Below are 22,520 nucleotides of genomic sequence, written 5' to 3' on the forward strand. Positions count from 1 at the left end.
GTATGGCCTTGGAGGGTGGGGGGACGGGTGAGGTGCCCTGAAAGCGGGTTTGCTTAGTCAGTTCTCTTGTCAGAAATGCTCAGTGACTTAGAGCCTAACTGGGTGACGACTCTTGATCTCCACATATAGATGCCTGCCAGCTTCACTTCCCCATGAGTTTGATCTTGTATTGTCCTCCTGCATTGTTCCTTTTGCTCCACTCTTGTGGCCCTGGTCACACTGCCCCTCACGCGTGTGCCTGCTCCATCCCAGCTGCTTTGTTAACAGGAACATGCCTTTGCTTCCTTTCCTCGGTGAAGGTTGGGGAAACAGATGGGAGTAGGGACTCTGAACCCCCGTGTTTAATGAGTTATCTAGCAGTGTGGTGGGTCAGGTTCATTTTATTCTGCTTTTACACATTAATACAGATTTGTCCAAGCCTTAGCATCTGGCCTCCTTTCTGGATTTCTTTAAGGATCACAAACATGATCCCACAGCCCCATGTGCACACTCTTCCAGTACCCTGGGGTTGGTTTGTCTGTGTATTTGTTTAGAGCAGTCAGAAGGCTTTCTAGCACCAGCTGGACCAGGCATGTTTAAGTTATTTATTTTTGAGAGAGAGTGAGTGAGCATGAGCAGGGGAGGCTCAGAGAGAAAGGGAGACACAGAATCCGAAGCAGGCTCCAGGCTCTGAGCTGTCAGTGCAGAGCCCAACACAGAGCTCAAACTCCTGAACCATGAGATCATGACCTTAGCTGAAGTCGGACCCTTAACTGACTGAGCCACCCAGGAGCCTCTGGACCAGGCTTTTTTAATTCTCCTGGGGTGAGGCAGCAGAGTCCTGACATGCTTGTTCATTTGTTAATCAGTATGCCCAGCAGTGGGAGAGAGGGCAGGCTGTGAGCAGATGGGCCCAGCCCTGAGACCCAAGCCTAACATGCCCCTTTGTTTCTAACAGACACAGACATGTTCTTAGCTTTGTGTGTGTTCAGCAGGGGGTGTGCTGCCATTCACAGGGAGCTCAGGCTTAGCTGGTGTATGTGGCTCTATCTTAGCAGAGCATTAGGTGGTGCATTCTGTCTCTGATTGGACATGTTTTGGCAAATGTGTTCTTAAGTGTTTATCACATTTGTGGGGTTTATTTTCTTTGTCCAACTCGGAGAACCTGCACGTCCCACATACTTTGAGAGGGACTAAGAATTGGCTTCGTGTGGCCCCTTTATTTTACAGAGGAGGAGACTGGAGCCGGAGCCCCACGGTTCTTAATGCCAGAGTTGAGTGGGGACCCAGGCCACTCAGAGGAAATTGAGGGCGCTCGCTACTTAGCCATCTGAGTATATTCGATGTTGTGTGGGTTGTGAGTGACTCCTAGGACCTAGATCCTCTGGTCTTTTGTGCTGGGGGTAGCTGCTTTGCTTTGTGGAGTCTAGCTTTCCTGTTGTTGGTTTTTTTCCTTCTCATAGCTCTGCCCTCTTACTCCCTTGCTCAGCTTGCCTTTTATCGCTGAGCTGAGAGTCCCTCTCTTGATGCCTCTCCTGGATGGACCTTGGCTAGGTTGGTATGCCATGGGACAGCACCTCTTCCATCCAGGGGCGGCTGCCTTGTGGGGCCTGCTGTCCTGGAACCGTGCAGGAGCAGACTTACAGGCATGTGTCAACATCTCTTCTTCTTCTGTGTTACAGTGAGGATGCCATGAGAAAAGCTGGTGTGGCCCACAGTAAATCCAGCAAGGATATGGAGAGCCATGTGTTCCTGAAGGCCAAGACCCGGGTAAGGCCTTGGTGGGTGGAGCCACCCTCCCTGGCAGAGAGACTCAGGAAGGGGAGGGTGTGGGGCAGATTCTGGAAGCTATCTGCCTGCAGAGTGGGGATGGGGTGGCTGCTCACTGATTGACCATGGGCACTGTCACCTTTACCGTCAGCATGCTGTCACTCTTCCCACGTGTCCGTGGTATACATACAGGGAGAATGTATGCCCGGCCTCTGACCACAACCCCGTTGCCAGCACCATCCATTCATGGTCAGCTCCCAGGAGTCTTGTAGGGTGCTCGGTGGGGTCCAGTTGTTCCTCTGAGGAAGAGTACTCCCCATGGGGTCCTCACTGAAGCCCCACAGGGCCCTGACACGTGGGCCCAGAAGGGTTTCCGTCATATTTCGTTAAGTGCTGAAGGTGATGCCTGTGGAAGTGGAGGCCTTGAGCTAGGACGCAGGCCGAGGAATGTCACAGGTGGAGTAGTTGGGAAGCATTTCTGCTGTGTGAGCTGTCGTCCTGGGCCAGGTGCCATGGCTTCTTGTGACTGCCTCCTTTCATTGGAGTGTTCTTCCCGGGGCAGAACCGTTTTTGTAGAGATGAAGCAGAACAGGCGCAAGGGAGCCAGTGGCTTGGCCAGTGTTACCTAGTTGTGCGAGGAGGGGCTGCTGCCCAGGGCTTTTGTTGCCCCACTGCACCTGCCCTGCTTCGCAGATCCTGACTGTGCAGACTCTTTGGCAGCTCTGGGTCTGCCCCGAGCGCTTTGATCCTTCATGTGGTGTTGGGAGTTCTAGAACATCCTTTCATGTCAAGAATTAAAAGCAGATGCCGTTTGTGGCCATCAATGGGATACTGATTTGGATAAACCAACTGTTAAGACATATAGAGGTCAATTCGGTAAATGTGGACATGATCTGTGTGTTTAGATGAGGTGAACATTTTTCGAAATGGAAAGATCAGGATTACCAGCCAGAGAAAGCAGTTTCCAGAAGAGAAACCACCTGTATGTTGTATTTGTGACCACATGTAAGTGTAAGGAAGAGTGCTGAGGTGTGGAGGGGTCTGCGCTCTGGATATACATAATGAACATTTTCTTGAGGCACCTGGGTGGCTCAGTCGGTTAAGCATCTGACTTTGGCTCAGGTCATGATCTCACCTTTCATGTGTTTGAGCCCCGCATCGGGCTCTGTGCTGTCAGGTCAGAGCCTGGAGCCTGCTTCAGAGTCTGTGTCTCCCTCTCCCTCTGCCCCTCCCCTCCCTACACTCTGTCTCTGTCTCTCAAAAATAAACATTAAAATATTAAAAACAAAACAAAGCATTTTCTTTTGTTTTAATAACAACTTTATTGAGGTTTACTTCATATACCACACAATTCAGCCTTTTAAAGTATTACAATTCAGTGGTCTTTAGGATATTCACAGAGTTGTTCAACCGTCAACACAGTCTACATTTTAGAACATTTTCTAAAAGAAACTCCATAACCGTTGGTTGACATTCCCCATTTTCCTTCAACCCTCAGCCCTAGGCATTCACTTACCTACTTTCCACTGTTAAGGATTTGCCTCCTCTGATCTTTTCATATAAATGCAAACATACAGTATATGTTTTTGTGATTGGCTTCTTTCACTTAGGAAGATATTTTCAAGTTAATCCACAGACCATTTTGTAACATGTAGTTTATTCCTACTTACTGCTGAATAGTATTCCATTGTATAGATATACTGCATTTTATTTATCCGCTCATCAGTTGATGGTTGTTTGGATTGTTTCCACTTTCTGGCTGTTACCATTAATGCTGCTGTAAACATTTGTGTACAAGGGGCACCTGGCTGGCTTGGTTAGTGGAGCGTGCAACTCTTGATCTAGGGGTTGTGTGTTTGAGCCCCAACTTGGGTGTAGAGATTACTTAAAAATAAAATCTTTAGGTGTGTCTGGGTGGCTCAGTTGGTTAAGTGTCCGACTTTGGCTTAGGTCATGATCTCATAGTTTGTGGGTTCGAGCCCCGCGTCAGGCTCTGTGATGACAGCTCAGAGCCTGGAGCCTGCTTTGGATTCTGTGTCTCCCTCTCTCTCTGACCCTCCCCTGCTGTCTCGCTCTCTCTCTCTCTCTCTCTCTCAGAAATAAAACATTAAAAAAATTAAACAAAAAATTTTTTTAAATACAAAATAAAATCTTAAAAAAAAAACCCACACACATTTGTGTAGAAGCTTTCCTGTTGACGTACCGTTTTCATTTCTTGGGTAGATACCTAGGATTGGAATTGCTGAATCATATGGTAACACTGTCAGGCTGGTGTGTGTGTGTGTGTGTGTGTGTGTTAATAAAGATTTTATTTTTGGGGCACTTAGGTGGCTCAGTCAGTTAGGTGTCTGACTTCAGTTCAGGTCATGATCTTATGGTTTGTGGGTTTGGGCGCTATGTCGGGCTCTGTGCTGACACCTCAAAGCCTGGAGCCTGCTTTGGATTCTGGTTTCTCTGTCTCTCTGCCCCTCCCCAACTCATGCTCTGTCTCTCAAAAATGAATAAAGGTAAAAAAAAAAAAATCTTTTTTTAAATTTATTTTTAAATAATCTCTGTACCCACTGTGGGGCTCAAACCCATAACCCTGAGATCAGGAGTCGCACAAAACAGCTAGGCGCCCCGCTAGACTTTTTGAAAACAGTTGCGTTATTTTACATTCCCATCAACAGGGTATGAGATTCCAATTCCTCCACTCCTTATCAACACTTGTATTGTTTGTCTTTTTTTTTTTTATTATAACTGTCAAAATGAGTGTGAAGTAGTATCTCACAAAAATGGTGGTTTTGATTTGCATTTCCTGGTGAAATGATACTAATGATACAGAGCATCTTTTTGTGTGCTTGTTGGGCATTTGTATATATTCTTAGGAGAAATGTTTATGCAGATCGTTTGCCCATTTTATTTTATTATTTTTTAAATTTTTTTTTAAAATTTATTTCTGAGAGAGAGAGAGAGATAGTGTGGGCAGGGGAGGGTAAGAGAGAGATGACACAGAATGTGAAACAGGCTCCCAGGTGCCCCAGTCCTTTGCCCATTTTAAAATTGAGTTCTTGGTTTGGTTTTTTGTTTTTTTTTTAATTGACTGTAAGAGTTTTTAATGTGTTTTGGATCTAAGTTTCTTTTTTTTCTTCTTCTTTTTTTTTAAATTTTTTTAATGTTTTATTTATTTCTAGGAGAGAGAGAGCGTGAGCAGGGGAGGGTCAGAGAGAGAGGGAGCCACAGAATCTGAAACAGGCTCCAGGCTCTGAGCTGGCAGTCAGCACAGAGCCCGACGCGAGGCTCGAACCCACGAACCGCGAGATCATGACCTAAGCAAAAGTCAGACACTCAACCGACTAAGCCACCCAGGCGCCCCTGGATCTAAGTTTCTTATTAGATGTAGACTTTGCAAATATTTGGGGGGATGGGATGTTATTACTGGTTTTGTTAGTTTGTGTTTTCTTAGAATTAAAAGATTGATTAGGGCTTATTGAACTATTTCAGCTTTTGGAATCCAGAACTTGTTGGTTCAGTATTGTTTGTCATCTATTGTTTAATAAGGAACTACCCAAAAACTTAATGATCTAAGCAGTGAGTTACTTCTTCTGATTCTGTGGGTCAGCAGTTGGGGCAATTGGAATTGCCTGGCTGCCCGTTCTGCTGGTCTCCTGTGTGACCTCTTGTGCAGCTGTTTTCAGCAGGCCGCTGGGCTGACCTGGAAGGTCCATAAAGGCTTTACTCACACATCTCTGTATCGATTTTCTTGATGTGACCTCCACATAGCATCTCCAGCAGTATAGCGGGGACTTCCTTACTACGTGGCAGCTGGCTTCTGAGGACAAGGAAGTAGAAGCTGCCAGTCCTCGGAAGTCCTCGAACCTCAGTCAGATTCAGCAGGTCCTGAGGCCATTGCCAGTTCAGGGCAGTGGGAATTGACCCTGTCTTTTGGTAGTGAGCAGTGGCCTATTTGTACAGGGAAGCCAGGGATTGTTGGTGGCCCTCTTGGAGACTGGCTGTCACAGAACTCTGATCATCTGAGGAATAAGCCTTCCATCCCAAAGGGGGTACCTGGCAGCACAACAGCCCCCTTACCATCTTAGCGTCTGCCTCACTGTAGCCCACACTCGGAATCTTAACAACTGTAGTCCATTTCCTTTGATCAAGCTTGTCCTAAATCCCTGACTCCAAGAGGAGGCCCCAACTATTTAGAAGAGGTTTTTTTTTCACAGGTGTTGGAAATTTCCTGTCTTCTTTTTTTTTTCTTTACAGAGCTAGACATACTCCTTAAGCACTGTTGTCTGATGGCCAGCTTTTTACTACTGCTTAAGTGCCTCATAGAGCTGGCGCCAGTCAGGGCAGTAAGGCTGTTCTGTAAGATCTGGTCAGACGGCAGTCTGGGCACTCCTGTTACCTGCCCCTCCCACCTGAGACTCCATTAGAACAACTGTGAAAGAATTGAAAAAGTGGGACCCCAGAGCAGAGAGAAGGATGAAGAAGAGTAATTTCTCTGTTTCTGGATTCTAAGAGGGGCTGGGAGATGGAAGAGGCCACCAAGAAGGGGCTGACCTTCCCTGGGAATCCTGACAAGCTGGAAGGTCCAGAGGTGTCCACCCTGAAGGAAACTGGGGCACTTATGGGCACCTCAGGTTGCCTGGTGTGTCCCCTAAGGCAAGGGAAAATCTTGAGTGCCCTCATTTAAAAGAAGCCACCAGGGACCCTTGACTGGCTCAGTCAGAGGAGCATGTGACTCTTGGTCTCCGGGTTGTGAGTTCGAGCCCCACATTGGGTAGAGATGATTTACATAAATACTTTAAAAAGAATTCACCAAATTGCCTGGCATGGGGTTGAAGCAACTGGCATGGTGCTTCTAGTATGGATGTTAGCACAGCAAGTTAAAGCTTTGCCCATTCTGTCATTGGGTGGATCCGGGTCTAATGGCCAGACCCCATTTGTTCCCTGTGAAGTCATGTCCCCTTGCAAGGCTCAGTTCTGTATGCTTCATGTCTGAGCTTGTGTGGTCCCACATCAGCTCTATGATGCAAAAATAGTACCACTGTCCCCACTTTCAGAGAAGGAGTCTCTGGCACACAGATGCTAGTTAATTTATCCAGGAGGTCACAGATCTGGGTGGAGGTAGAGCTGGGAATGGAGCCAGATGGTCTGGTGTCACCACACTCTTAGCCACTTCTCTTACTGCCTCCCATCTGTCAAAGCAAAATATACCCAAACAGCTACCTTAATTCCTTAACACCTTAAATTCCTACAGATGGGACTACTCTCTGCCTAAAGGAGGCTGATAGAACTAACACAAGTTAGTGGCACCTCCAAACACTTGAACCAGCTTCCAAAGGTTTGGGAAGATTGGTGTCCACTGGATGAGAGTGCAGTCAGGAGTGTGGGGACCTCTGAGTCGGTACCTACAGCAGCAGTGTGTAGAGATGCTTACTAGGGCTGCGTGCGTTTCTGAACACTTGCTTGTTACTTGGTTGTTTTTAAATTAGTGTGAAAGTTAAAACCCTCATTTCCTCATTTGCATTTAATACAGTATTGTGCAGAAGTAGTACACATTTCTGGTTTACGGCGTAAAAAGGACTAGTATAGAACTAACCCCCCACTGGGAGGCCAAAGTGAAATGCGGGGACCAGGGAAGCTGTGAGCATCAGAAGTGGGAAGCTACCTTAGGAGTAATCAAAGAGGAGGGCCTGAGGTGAACACCAACCAGCTGCAATAATAGGGATGAGCACAGCCTGGGAAATGGGGTCAGGCCCAGTCACACTCCCAAGAGAAGAGGAGGCTGCCTATGTACGTCTGATAAAAGGATATGCTTTCCTGCCGTTAGCCTTTTTAAGGGACCTCACAAGCCCAGAGTCTGGCTTTGATTGCATCTGAATATACTTTCTGCTATCCATGGGCACCTGTCCGGCTGCCCAAGAATTCAGGCATTAGAAGCACTGCATCTTCTTGCTGAGAAAAGCACAATCATGTACATTGAAAAATGTGAAAACAGGGGCACCTGGGTGGCTCAGTCAGTTAAGCGTCTGACTTCGGCTCAGGTCATGATCTCACGGTTCGTGGGTTCGAGCCCCGCATTGGGCTCTGTGCTGACAGCTAGCTCAGAGCCTGGAGCCTGCTTCAGATTCTGTATCTCCCTCTCTCTCTGACCCTCCCCTGCTCATGCTGTGTCTCCCTATCTCTCTCAGAAATAAATAACACATTAAAAAGTTTAAAAAAAGGGGCGCCTGGGTGGCTTAGTCGGTTAAGCGTCCGACTTTCGCTTAGGTCATGATCTCGCGGTTCGTGGGTTTGGGCCCCACGTCGGGCTCTGTGCTGGCTGCCAGCTCAGAGCCTGGAGCCTGTTTCAGAGTCTGTCACTCCCTCTCTCTCTGACCCTCTCCTGCTCACGCTGTCTCTCTCTCTCTCTCTCTCTCTCTCTCCTAGAAATAAATAAAACATTAAAAAAAAAAGTTTAAAAAAGAAAAGAAAAATGTGAAAACGTGAGAAGACTAGCATTTTCCTCTTTCCTTCCTCCTCCCCTCCTCCCTTTCCTCCTTCCTTCCCTTCTCTTCTCCTTCCCCACTCCCTTTCTTCCCTACTCCCTTCCCTCCTTCCTCCCTTCCTTCTTTGTTTCAGGCTCTATACCCAGTGTGGAGCCCAAACTCATGACTCGGAGATCAAGAGTCGCATGCTCTATCAACTAAACCAGCCAGGTGTCCCAAGATTAACATTTTCTTAACAGGTACTGAGATCTGCTAGGAAAGCTTAGCTGAAGTGCAACTGGTTCATGAGGAAGGTCCAGTGGGCAGTGCTCCTTTACTCCATTCTGTCTAAATGTGTGACAGTCGGGACTCCTGCACCATCCTTAGTAAACATATTTGTTCAGAACCTTAACTGTCTATTTTGATTATTTGGTTTTCACCAGCTATGTTTGCAGTAGCATGTGTTGAGGCACTGAGAGAAGTATACCGTTGGTCTAATCCTTGTGACATTTTTCTCCGGTTCACTTGTGAAGAAACTAAGATGCAGGGTGAGTCACTGGTAGCATGAGGAGCTAGCTCACTTGCTTACTTGCTTTTTTCCTGCCTTCTTTTTATTTTTTGGTTTGTCTGTATTTATTTTTTAAAGTAGTCTCCACATCCAACATGGGGCTTGAGCTCATGACCGTGAGACCAAGAGTCACATGCCCTACCCACAGAGCCAGCCAGGCACTCCTCTGTGTTATTTTTATTCATTTATTAAAAAAAAATTTTTTTTTTTTAATGCTTATGAGAGGGCGTGGGTACAGAGGATCCGGAGCAGGCTCTGTGCTGACAGCAGAGAGCCCACCACGGGGCTCAAACTCATGAACCATGAACTATGAGATCATGACCTGAGCTGAAGTTGGGCGCTCGACTAACTGAGCCACCCAGGTGCCCCTATTTATTTTATTTATTTACTTATTTTAAAAAGTTTATGGGGCGGCTGGGTGACTCAGTTGGTTAAGTGTCCGACTTTGGCTCAGGTCATGATCTCATGGTTTGTGGGTTTGAGCCCCGCGTCGGGCTCTGTGCTGACAGCTAGCTCAGAGCCTGGATCTTGCTTCAGATTCTGTATCTCCCTCTCTCTCTCACCCTCCTCTGCTCACACTGTATCTCTCTGTCTCTCATTTTCTCTCTCTCTCTCTCTCAGCAATAAATAAAACCTTAAAAAAAATTAACAAGTTTATTTGTTTTGAGAGCTAGAGCAGGGGAGGGGCAGAAAGAGAAGGAGAGAGAGAATCCCAAGCAGGGGATTCTGCACTGACAGTGCAGAGCCCTACGCAGAGCTCAATCTCAGAAACTGCAAGATCATGACCTGAGCTGAAACCAAGAGTTGGAGATTAAGTCACTCGGGTATCCCCTGTGTCTTATCTTAAAATTTAACCTAGGTAAGGATGGGGCGGCTGGGTGGCTCAGTCGGTTAAGCGACCGACTTCAGCTCAGGTCATGATCTCACAGTTCATGGGTTCGAGCCCCGTGTCGGGCTCTGTGCTGACTGCCAGCTCAGAGCTTGGAGCCTGTTTCAGATTCTGTGTCTCCCTCTCCCTCTGACCCTCCCCTACTCATGCTGTCTCTCTCTCTCTCTCTCAGAAATAAATAAAAAACATTTAAAAAAAAAATTTAACCTAGGTAAGGAGACCACTGGCATTTGTTTTATTATTTACTTTTTGTTTGTCTAAAATATTTAAGAATGTATACAAATAAAATATATAATTCAGTGCAGTACTTATCAAAGGCCTCCTGTTGCCAAGAACACTGGTTCTGGAGCCCCTGCTCAGGGATTTGATATATTTTTTGATTATCTGAGGAAAACTTTCAAACAGACCTTCTAGAAGTAAATGGACTGATCCTAAGGAAACTCAAGTGACCCAGAATACCCAAAACAATCTTGGAAAAGGACACAGTTGGAAGACTCATACTTCTGAATTTAATTTAATTTTTAAAGTTTATTTTGGGAGGGGGGCATGCACATGCAAGTGAGGGAGGGGCAGAGAGGGGGAGAGAGAGCAAAAGTGAGAGAGAGAGAGACAGACAAGAGAGAATCCCAAGCAGACTCCATGTTGTCAGCACAGAGCCCGACATGGGGCCCAACCCCATGGACTGTGAAATAATGACTTGAGCCAAAACCAAGAGTCAGACACTCAGCTGACTGAGCCACCCAGGCACACCCCAGTATTTCCAGATTTTAAAATGAACTACACGAAGCTACACTAATCAAGACCATGTCATACTAGCATAAGGATAAACATACAAATCAATGAGGTAGAATTGAGAATCTGTAAATAAGCCTTCATGTTTACTGTTAATAGATTTTTTTTTTTTTTACATGGGTACCAAAAGATTTCAGTGGGGAAAAATAGTCTTTTCAACAAATGGTGCTGGGACAATTGGATGACTAAATAAAATACTGAGGCTGGGTCCCATCTTCACACCATACACAAAAATTAGAACAGATGAAAGACCTAAATGTAAGAGCTTAAACTGTAAAACATTTAGAAGAAAACTCAGGCATAAATCTTTGTGACCTTGGATTTGGCCACAGTTTCTGACATGTAACACCAAAAGCACCACGCAACAAAAGAAAATCTAAGTTAGTTCAACTCATCAAAATAAAAAACTGTTAGAAAAATATTTAAAACTATTGGGGTGCCTGTGTGGCTCAGTCGGTTAAGCGTCCGACTTTGGCTCGGGTCATGATCTCACGGTTCTTGGGTTCAAGCCCCGCGTCGGGCTCTGTGCTGACAGCTCAGAGCCTGGAGTCTGTTTCAGATTCTGTGTCCCCTCTTTCTCTCTGACCCTTCCCTGCTCACGTTCTCTCTCTCTCTCTCTCTCTCTCTCTCAGAAACTAAAAAAAAAAAAGTGCATTAAAGGACACCATCGAGAGTAAAAAAACAACCCTTGGAATGCGGGGAAATATTTGCAAATCATTTATCTGATAAGGGGCTGGTATCCAGAGTGTATGAAGAATTCCTCCAACTCAGTAACAATGACAACAAAAAAGCCGAATTCAAAGAAAAAAAAGGGTAAAGGACTCAAATAGACATTTCTCCAAAGAAGATAGACAAGTGGCCAAGAAGCACATGAAAAGCTGCTCAGCATCACTAGTCATTAGGGAAATGCAAACCAAAACCACAGTGAGGTACCACTTCACACTCATGACAACTGGAGACATCGAGACCTCCTGTGTTGCTGGAAGGAATGTGAAATGATGCAGTCACTGTAGAAAACTGATGATTCCTCAAAAAAGTAAACAGTTACTAAATGTCCACAAAAACTTGTACATAAGTATTCACAGCATTATTCATAATGGCCTCAAAGTAGAAATAATCCAAATATTTATCAACTGATGAATGGATAGAGAAACAGTAGTCTCTCCATACAGTGAGAGATTACTTGGCCATATAAAGAAATGAAGTAAAAAAAAAAAAAAAAAAAAGAAATGAAGTAACTGAAGCATAGCTATAACACAGAGGAACCTATAGGAAGAGTGTATTAGTTTCTAATTACTGCTGCTGTAACTAATCACCATACTTTGGAGACTCAGTCTCTGGGCTGATAGCTTTGGCCTCTTGGCCCAAAGCTCTGTCCCTTTGGTCATCTTTCCTTTTCTTAAGGAATAGCACATGTTTGCAGCTGAGTCATTTTATCAGGCTGTTTTCTGCCTGTAGAATTTTGGGAGGCTGACACCATTCTTTGATTTCATCTAGTCTCTCTCCTTTTCAGGCCAAACTGGCAGTGTTTATGCTGGTGTTAACACTCAGATTCCTTTGTGGGTCTCGTGTGTATGTGACGGGATTCACCCCATTAGACCAGCAATTTCTCTGCCAGTCTTTCCTGTATGATTTCTTTCCTGGCCTTGGCTTCTGTGAGATGGTTGAGGGGATTTGTGAATCCTGTGTCCAGTCTCTTTGGCACTAGCAAAATTTGTGTCAAGCCACACTCGGAAAGACTGAGAGCACACCTTCCTCACAGTGAATCTCCTCATTTTAGCAGTTTGGGTAGCCTGGGAATTTCCCAAACCATCAAGTCCAGGTTCCATTTTGCTTGATAGTTCTTCCCTCGATTTCTCTCTCTTCTCACATTTTACTCTGAGCAGCAAGAAGAAAGCAGGCCAGACCTTCAACATTTTGTTTGGAAGTCTTCTCAGCCGAATATCCAAATTTGTTGCTTACAAGTTCTGCCTTCCTCACAACTAGGATACAGGTCAGCTAAACTTCCTGCCACTAGATAACAAAGATTCTCTGTTCCTCATTTCCTCTAAGCTCTCCCCAGAAATATTCTTCACATTCATCTTTCTACCAGCATTCTATTTTTGGTGATACATGTCTTCTCCAAGATGATACAGAGCTATCTCTGCCAGGTTCCTCACTTCCTTGTGAATCCTAAGTGGCAGAGTCGTTGGCATGCGTGTTTGCCTGACTCACTCCTTTTTGCCCCTTATTTCTTATAAATTGGGTATTAGATGGAAAGAGCCCAGGGTGCAGTGGCTTCATTAGCAAGAATATGTCTGAGGTGGTGCCATGTATTTGTATTTCCCCACAAGACCACAGCTGGTCAGGAGTTCAGAGAGTGACAGTGTGACTCTTCTCCTAAAAAATTCCCCATCCGCTTATCACCTGATGGTTCCACCATTTAATTGGGTATTGCAAAGTGGTAATTGTCCTCAATTCTGGCTTTCCTTACACATTTATTAAAAGTAATTTTGCTGCAAAGAAAGGTTTTCTTTCATCAACCAGAGATCCTTAGTTGCTTGAAACAGCCAATTCTGGACCAACCAGGGGTGCTTTGCAGCCCATTGTCCCTTTGTAGCCTAAGAACTTGCTAACCTTGTTCCCCCTGCCCCCTGGGTGGGGGTGGGGAGGCAATCAATAGGGCCTGGGGATGGGAATGAAGGTAGGTTCTCTTCCTGTGACTCTTAGGAGCTTGGGGCTCTGCATCTCGTATATTTCAGTCCATTGCAGTGGTTCATTTTGATGCTTCTGTGGTCTCTTCCTCACCCAGGGGCAGCCCCCAAGCTCCCTCCTGTCCAACATAGGGCCCTTATCATGACTCCTTTCGTCTTTTGCAGCTTTCTTGCGTCTTGGTCCCGGAATGGGCCATTCTTCTATGGAGCCCTGGTTCCTTTTTGAGTGTGAAATGGTATTTAGAGCATGCGGTGTGGGCACTGGTGCTGATGGCTTCTGCACCTTTTTGTGAACAGAGCTAAGAATATATTTTTGTGATAACAGCGACAACCTCAAAAACCCCGTAATTTCACACTGATATTTCCCATTCCAATTTAACCTTACAGGGTTTTACTTTCATTTTAAACATGTATCTATTCTCTTAATGTGACTATCTTGGCTTCTCATATCAGTAGCATAATTACTTGCTTTACTCTAAAATATTTTTGGGGGGCGCCTGGCTGGTTCAGTTGGAGGAGCATGCAATTCTTGATCTCGGGGTTGTGAGTTTGAGCCCCACATTGGGGATGTAGAGATTACTAAAAAAAAAGTTTAAAAACTTCAGGATAAGATAAAATACCTTTGGAATAAACAGACTAATATTACCACTAATATTGGTAACATAATAACAAAATGTGGAATGAAGTTTAAGATTTCTTTGCAGCTCTGTTTGCCCATAAAATGGATGAAGTAAGGACATGCAGTTTTGTTTTGTTTGCTTTTTCTTTTTAAAAACGATCACTCTAAATAGGGTTCTTTTCCCTGTATGATTTTGACACCATCTTGATAGTTAGCTCATATGTTTATTTTGAATTTTTAGGAATTGTACTTTTTCTTTTAGTTTTATCTTCAATTTGATTTTTTTAAAAATGTACATGCTTCCAATGTGAATACCATATAACAGGGTGTGAAGTCTCATTTACAGCCCAATCCCTGATACCTCTGGGAGTAACTGTTTATCTCCGATTTTGGTTTATTCTTGCAACATTTCTTTTTGCAGATGCAAGCACATATGTATTCAGACTCCCCATGTCTTATACAAAAGGTAGTGTATAGCGTGTAGTGTGCGGTGCCTGGGATTTTATATGGAGCTTGTGTGTGTCCCTGCTCCTGCTGCTCCCTCCACACCCCTGTCGGGGAGACATTCTTCACCCTTGTCGTTGGGCCTTCATGCTAGACTTGCATGGGTCAGGCAGGGGTTTGAACTGTATAAAGCTTTTCTCCCCACATTTCTGTCTTCTTGTTTGCAAACCAGACACCACACACCTGCCTCAGTAGGTGGTTGGAAGAATTAAAAGCATTGATATATATAAAGGTTTAGAGTTGTTCCTGGCACCACGTAAATGCCAGGGCATTAGCTGTTACTGCCTTGGTCTGGTAATACCACGTGCAGCCCAGACACGTAGATTTTTGATGTTGAGCAGGACAGGTCATAAAGACTGAGTGAAGGTAAGGGACATCACATGGTCTTTAGCCCTTTCTCTGGAACAGTCCCAGAGGGGTGGGGTGCCTTGGAGCAGAAGGGGGTAGCAGAGCCTAGGAATTCTCACACTGGGCCAGGTCAGTTAGGACCTCTGATTTAGGAGCCATGGGAGTAAAGTAGCCCACCCTGTGGGACATGAGCGGTGCAGTCTCAGACCCCAGGGTCTTCTGAGGGAGGAACACTGGCGGCAGATGTGCAGTACTTGACTCCCAGTGGTTCCTGGGTGGCCTGGCCTTTGCGAGAAATTCGGACATGTATTTAACCTGCCAGAAAGCCTCTTCGCTGACTAACTGCTGCCTGTGCCCATGTCTACTGTCAGGTGGGCCACATCTGCCCCCTAGGCCTCCTCAGCCTGGTCTGGTCCCCAGAGCCTCCACTCTACTCACCTGGCAGTGGGATGGCCTTAGCCAGGAGCAGACCATGCTGGCCATCCAGCTCTGGGACAGGGACTGCAGCCCAGCTTTGAGCTCCCAGTCCTGGTTCTGTATTAAAGGCTTTGTGGACATGCTCCTGAGCCCCATTTTATTGTATCTTGTGTGCGAATAAAAATATCTCATTTTTTCAACCAGCTTCCTCATTTTATCTTTTTTTTTTTTTTTTTAATATTTATTTTTGAGAGGGAGAGAGGGCGCACTCATGTGCTCACAGGCAGGGGAGAGAGGGGAGACAGAGGATCCGAAGTGGGCTCTGCGTGGACAGCTTCAGCACTGACGGCAATGAGTCCAAAGCGGGGCTCGAACTCATGAACTGTGAGACCATGACCGGAGCCAAAGTCAACTGACTTAGCCACCCAGGCACCCCTCATTTTATCTTTTATGGAAATAGAGAAAACTCAGCAAATTCTTTTAAGGTATTTAACAGATGTCTCAAGGCCTTAACAAGACATCGGATATTGACTTGGCAGGTTCCCAATCTTTTTCCCCTTGTACTTGGCCACTTCATTTCCTGAGCTTCCTTCAGGCCTCCTGCCCTCCTTGCTCCCTGTTCACCACACTACTATCCTTCAAGGACCAGGTGATCCACAGGCAGGAACCTGGCTCAGGGCGGGGGGGTGGGGGGGCTCCCTTCACCCTCAGCATATTGTCTTTCCTACCAGAAACTGGGGGCAGGGGAATTGGAAATCGGGAGTGTTGACAACACCCGCTAAGTGCCCCTTTGCTCCAGTTAGAGGCTCACTGTCCCTCTCTCTGTACCTGCCCCCTTTGCATGTGCTTATCATCCCAGCTTTGCCTTTCCCCAGGCCTTTTCCCCTTGCGTTTGCCTCTGCTGAATCCCTTGGCCAAAAAAGAGTGGTGGGGTGAAGTTTGGGGGTAGATGAGATATAATGAAGATTTAGAAAGTGTGCGTATATTTTTGCATTCACCTGAGACCACTTTTTCCCCAAAGATGTTCTTACGACAGTGGGTTTACTGTTTGTTCCTGGGTTCACAGGCGTGTTCCCAGGGTAGTACCTCCACAGATGCCGCATGCAGCTGGGTTCTGGGTTGTGTGGGTGTCATCCCGTCAGTCTGCTGTCTAGTGGCCTCTCTCTGTCAGAGTGACGTAGGAGGGTCATGCAAGCAAGATGGAAAATGAAGGCTTTTGCCCTTTTGGGGCTGCCTTGCTAGAGGGACGGGCATTTCAAGGAGAGGAAGGATGGTACAGCTTCTGTGAAATAAGATTTTAACTCAGACCTCCCTTTGTTGACCACCAGACAAACTCACAGTAGTGATTTCCCCCTAACACCTGGGAGTGAGTATCCTTAGTTGCAAAGAGGTCAATCAGTAGAAGGCAGGCTCTGCTCTGCAGTTCCAGAAACCCGGCAGCCGGGAAAAAGAGAGCCCTCGGCAGTAGCCTTCACCTGCCACCCTTGGGTGGCACTGTGCCCTCTCCCTTGCCGGTGCAGTAGATTCAGATGAACGCAGCTCTCCGAAAAGCACAGCCAGCGGCGCACAGCCAGATTTGCACACGAGCACGTCAGCAGTGAAAGAGCAACAGGCTGAGTATTAAAAGCGAAAGTACTTGGATACAAATAGTGCAAAGACAAAAGCGGCCCGCCCATGTCTACTGCTGATGTGCCATGTGACCTCAGGCTGGCCCCTCATCCCATCCCCTCTGGACCTGCTGTCCCCTCTGGGAAAGGAGGGGCGCCTGAGCTGGCCAGCCACCCTCTCCGCTGAGCCTTTGCAGCAGAGTGGAAAGAGCCGCGGTTTGACGCCTGTCTCGGTATCCCTCTTGGCTTTTTGTTTCTTTGTGCTTTTTGTTGGCCTGCCGGAGCTGAGCACTGACAGCTCTGCTCTGAGAGATGGATTCCAGAGGAGGCCGAACCAGGCGAGCCGGCAGCCTTTCAGCAAGAACCCTCGACTCAGTGACATGGCAGCGCAGGGGGTGGGAAGGGGCGTCACATGGCTTCATTTTTCATCTGGGATTAAATTGCTTCCTGTTTTTGCTTTTAGGACGAGTACCTTTCTCTCGTGGCCAGGCTTATTATCCATTTTCGAGACATTCGTAAGTAAAATTTTACATTTCTGGGTGGTTTCTAGTTTCAAGTGCCAGGAGAGGCTTGCCCTTTCCTGGGGTGGTGGGGGCTTTCTTGGCCACAGTGCCTGAGGCAGAATGCCTGTGTGAAAAGCTCCTGCTCTCTGGGAAGTTCGGCATTGCTTTGCATTTGATTCCGCCTCCCATCCTCTTCACAGCTTTAACCTCAAAAATGCTGATTTTGGCATAATGGAAATGTTAGCCTCCGAGTGGTCTGGACTGCTATTTTTGCTTGTCCATTTAATCTTCTTTTTCCAAAGACTGGTTTTTGTCTCTAGGCAGTTCTTAAATAAGCCAGGTTTACCCTGGAAAAGAAACTTCCTTCCCTAGGAGTTAGCTTATTGACCAATAGGGGTCTGACCCAACTGTGTTCCTGTCAAGCTGGAACTTCGTAAGTCTTGCCTCCGGCTCCCTGCCCTGGTGAGGGCTGCCTGACACCTGCTGCCTTCTACCCACTCTGATTCCCAGGGTTCTGCTGGGGTCCTGTCAGCTCAGCCTGGCAGCAGCCATGGTTCTTGAAAAGTGTGTGTCCTTGCAGACTGGGCTCAGGGGTCCTGGTGGTCTTATGTGTGTTATGCATAAGCATGGAGGACATGGAGTGTTCCTGGATGGTCACCGTTTCTAAAGGAAACCAGGCTCGATCGGCGCTCTGAGGTTTCAGCCAACAGCACCTCCTACGTGCCTGCAGTTGTGTGACCACAGGAGATGGGCTCCTCTTGACGCAGCCTGTCTTCGGAGCGCACAGTTGGTGCGTCCAGTGGCTTCTCTTCATGTTTGTAGAGGTGGCTACGGCATTAGTAGTAATCTCCGAGAAGAGATGTTGTAAACCCCAGAGCCCCTGTGTGGCCCATAGATTTTGCTTCTTTCCACACTAACTTTTCCCCAGAATGGCCGGCCAGATGAACTTCACTTGATTCCACTTTCCTTGCTGTGTTTGGGAAGGTCTTATGGGGTTTAGAACAAGCTGTTGGAACTAGAAGCCTGGGGAGTGAGCAGTCTGGATGAGATGCCTTGGTTTGTCCTGGCAGGCAGCTCTGCTTGTCGGGACTGGGCTGACCTGGCCTGTTTGGGAGGCAGCCTGGCAGAGCAGCACAAAGCCCTGGGGCCAGGCGTATCCCTGGCCCGCTCACCGGCCCCTGGCTCACCCAGAGAGGGCGGTCCTGTTGCAGTGCTTGCCCCTGGTGCTAGGGCCAGCTAGATGGGGCTTTTAGCCAGCCTTGGCCGCACTCAATGTCCTCCTAGTAGAAAGTAGAGATGCTGCCTCCTCATCAGGGCAGGCTGAAAAAGGAGGTGTTGTGGAGGTACAGACACCATTCTGGGCCCACTGTGGATCCCTACAGCTCTTGTGTTTGTTGCTCAGGGTCCCAGCTGAGACCCTGCTCCCGGGAAGGAGGGAGGGCCAGAGTAGGCCCAGAGCAAGCTTCTGCAGGGAGGGGGAGGGGGACAATTCTCTGAGGCCCCAGGTTGACCAGGGGCAGTTCTGTACCTTCTTGCCTCAGACCCCCTCGAGTGTCAGCTCTGCCCAGAGTGGACACAGACATGCACACACGTGCACTTCCAGGTATCTTATCTTCTGTTTCGTTTCAGCAAATGACCTCTAGGCAGATGCCTCCAAAGCTGGCTTACTGGGGAACTATGTGGTTATGTAAAACTTTGTTTTTTGTTTTTGTTTTCTTAAATACAGATAACAAAAAATCTCAAGCTTCCGTCAGCGGTAAGAGTATTTTCTGTTTGAATTAAAGTTTTATCCCAACCTTGGGTTTGGCAGTGGAGGGGGGGTGGGGCAAGAATGCAGTTGTGGATGCTGCGTGAGTTCCGGGTTAAGCTGTTACTAGTGGAGAAAATTTGCAGAAAGAAGAACTCTAGCTGGCTGTGAGAACTTCGAGCCACGCCCGACCCTCCTCCATGCTTCCTCTTCCTGGCAGACTGCAGTCAGATGAGACCTCCCCATCCATGTCACTCAAATGCTGTTTTTGTCCAGCAAAATGATGTTTCAGAACTCGCACAGTTATGGAGATGTTATCTAAAATATTGAGCTCTGTGGAAGAAAACTACAATGGAATATCTAGTATAATAATTTGCAGTAATAGTTTTTAGAGAATAACTATGAATTCACTTCCTTAAGTTACAAAGTTTCTTTGTAAGTTAAGAATTGTCTTTTTTTTCCTCTTTTTTTCTTTTTAACTTCAAGACTTTATCACATGGGAACTGTATTGCTTCTGCCCTGGTCTTGTTGACTAAGCTGCCAGTGAAGGGGTTTAGTCAAATCTATGATGGCCGACTGAGCTCTGATTTGTCAAGGAGGGGGCCAGCCTGGCATGCTGCTTGTCTTAGCATAGGCAGTGCAGTTGTAAATGCTGGGTGCCCGTGCATGCCTTAGCCAAGCTGGCTGCACCTGTCTCTGTGGGCCCGGATTCCCTGTTGGGCCCTCCCGGCATGTGCAGTGATTCTCAGATGCCCAGGGCTAGATGGGGTAAAGAGCGTGTGGCCAGGAAAATGTCTGAGTTCTTGGCACTGGAGTGTGGGATTCTTTGGCATCCAGTTCTTTGCAGGGTGACCTGGCTGGGACATTCCTGTCTGTAGGTAGTTGTTTGCTGTGAGCCTATACTGTTCTGACAAGAGCTCTGGGCTCCTTGTTGCAGTCGTGGCATTGCCCACTGAGCTGAGTCCCCTGCTTCCTGGCAAGCGTCATTGTGCCTGGTGGCACTCTGTGGGTTCTTCCTACACGCCTCCCCCACACCTTCGCTTGTTGTAGCGTGGTGTCCTGAGAATCGCTCCTTAGTGGGGTTTCTGCACAGACTTAGCAGAGGTGGGCTTGTGGTGTGCAAGGAGACTTGTCATCTCCCTGAGAAAACATCAGTCTGTGCCCCCTCAGTTCTCCGGCCCCCAGGCTCTGTCTCACTGTGAAGAGCCTGCTGTCTCCTTTGCTGTCTTTGGAGTTCCCAGCTGTGTCTCACCCAGCAGGAGGGGTGTACAGTCAGGAGGGGTGGGAGCTGCTGCATACCTTCAGGTCCCTCAATGTTAGGACCCTGTCATGAGCCAGGCTAGGGTTTGAGGTGCACTCCTTGTTCAAGAGCAATGACAGAGATACCGGCATTTTGGTCCCTGGGCAGTTGGCGGCCTACAGGCTCCCAGAACTCTGGCCTTTCACTGCTTAGGGCTTTGAGGGAGTCGTGCCTGGAGGTGGGAGGAAGTGTGTGTTCTGTGAGGCCTCATAGCCTTTGGAGCCTTGCGGTTCAGCAAGCACTTGGTTGAGACGCTGTGCCCTTGTGTTCCTACAGATCCTATGAATGCACTACAGAGCCTGACTGGTGGGCCCGCTGCGGGAGCCGCTGGAATCGGCATGCCTTCTCGGGGCCCAGGACAATCCCTGGGCGGGATGGGTGGCCTTGGCACCATGGGGCAGCCAATGCCCCTCTCAGGGCAGCCGCCCCCTGGCACCTCGGGGATGGCCCCCCACGGCATGGCTGTTGTGTCCACAGCAGCTCCACAGAGTGAGTACCGTGCTTCTCAGAGAATCTGCCTTCTTTGTAGGCGACGTGCATTTTATTCCTTTGCTCAGGATGGTATTGAGGAAAGTGTGCAGAAACTCCAAGTAGCTCTGCCTTTTTATCTTTGTTGTGTATGGAGAGAAAAAGCTCCAAACCTCTTTCGGGCTGTCAGAAGGGTTAAGTGACACTGAAGCCCTCCTACCCCTGGGCAGAATTGAAGGACTCAGAAGAGGTTGGGGTAAGTCCGGGACTCCATCCGGAGGTTGTGTTTTGTAGCTGAAAGAGGTAACAGTTATGTCTCAGGCTGTTCTCAGCCACAGAGCGGTGCTGTCGGCGCCCCACAGCCCCCAGAAGACCTCCAGCTCGAGAGTCCTCCCTTCTATCTTGCCCTTGCCCTTGCCCTCCTTCCCTGAAGGAGGTGCCTTGCCCTCCTTGCGCTTCTCTGCAGAACACAGCCCCTTGTCCCCTCTGTGCAGCTAGTCCAGGCTGGGAATGGGCACATAGCGCGGGTCTTCCTCCTCTTTCCAGGGCCTGCTTCGTTGGGCGTTTGATTTTTATAACCAGTAATTCAGTATGCAGAGTGTACTTCAGCACTGCAAAGTGCTTCAGTACTTTTTCCCTTTTTATTTTTGAAATAGTCTAAGAATCATAGGAAGCTGCAGAATGGCACAGAGTGCCCGCATGCCCTTCACCCAGCTTCCCCAGTGCTAACATTGTGCTACATTTTTTTTTAAATAGTTTATTGTCAAGTTGGTTTCCATATAACCCCCAGTGCTCATCCCTACAAGTGCCCTCCCCCACGCCCATCACCCCCTTCCCCTCCCCCCCACCCCCATCAGTCCTCAGTTTGTTCTCAGCATTCAAGAGTCTCTCATGGTTTGCCTCCCTCCCTCTCCCCAACTATTTTTCCCCTTCTTCTCCCCCATGGTCCTCCGTTAAGTTCCTCTTAATCCTCCTATACATGCAAACATATGGTAGCTGTCCTTCTCTGCCTGACTTATTTTGCTTTCGTGCTACATTTTCAAAACTGAGAAATGTACATTAGGACAATGCTGCTAATTACTCAGGTGGCCTTTTTTCAGACATCTCCAGTTTTTACATGCATTCTTGCCCATGAGCTTCCGTGCGTGTAGTTTGTGAGATTTTATCACGTGTGGTGTCACCACCAGGGTCGGCATGCAGGGCTGCTCCATCACCAATAGCAAGCTGTTGTGTTATCTCTTAATAATCACACCCTCCCTCCAGCTTCAAGCCCTGGCAACCACTAATCTGTTCCCCATCTCTGTAATTGTCACTTTGCAAGTGTCACATCGATGGAATTGCACAATGTTTGACATTTGAGACTGACTTTTTTCCCTCAGCACAATGCCTTTGAGATTCTCCCAAGTCGCCTCAGTAAGTCGTTCCTGTTCATTGCTGAATTGTATTCCATGGACTGGGTGTACCACAGTTTGCGTATTCATTCACCCTTGAAGGTTGTTTCCAGGTTTGGCTGTTGCAAATAAAGCTGCTGTGACCTTGATTCATGTACAGGTTGTGATGTGTCGATGTATTTTTCTCATGCATCGCTCATAGTAACCCTCTGAAGGGGGCAGTGTCCCTCCCTCTGCTTTGCCCACCAGAGCTGGGGGTCCAACCTAGGCTGCCTGACCTGAGCACCCCCATTCTTTGAGTTTCCTGTACGAGCATCACTTTGCTCTTCACAGAGGCCATATATAGCCTCATTCTGCACACTCTTGCGCTGGAACCTTCCATCCCCAGCCATCCCCTTCTTTCTCGGATCATTGTTCTGTTCTCCTTATTGGCACCTTGCCATGTGACCCTCAGCTCTTTGCCTGATGAT

The 22,520-nt window shown here is 47.4% G+C and overlaps 1 protein-coding gene across 2 annotated transcripts in view; it reads left to right on the plus strand.

Annotated features, from left to right (window-relative positions):
• MED15 (mediator complex subunit 15) overlaps positions 1-22,520 on the plus strand; it is a 70,962-nt gene that overhangs the window by 20,957 nt on the left and 27,485 nt on the right. The window contains exons 2-5 of one of the 2 annotated variants that reach the window (XM_039242840.1): positions 1,662-1,749; positions 17,105-17,156; positions 18,871-18,900; positions 20,468-20,680. In XM_039242840.1, the coding sequence (XP_039098771.1) occupies positions 1,662-1,749; positions 17,105-17,156; positions 18,871-18,900; positions 20,468-20,680 (383 nt within the window). Of the gene's footprint in view, positions 1-1,661; positions 1,750-16,683; positions 16,875-17,104; positions 17,157-18,870; positions 18,901-20,467; positions 20,681-22,520 lie in introns of those variants that run through there. The other variant, XM_039242841.1, reaches the window with a different exon arrangement.

Source organism: Hyaena hyaena, unplaced genomic scaffold (genome assembly GCF_003009895.1).
Source record: "Hyaena hyaena isolate Hyena2069 unplaced genomic scaffold, ASM300989v1 scaffold_219, whole genome shotgun sequence".
Classification (NCBI taxonomy): Eukaryota; Metazoa; Chordata; class Mammalia; order Carnivora; family Hyaenidae; genus Hyaena; species Hyaena hyaena.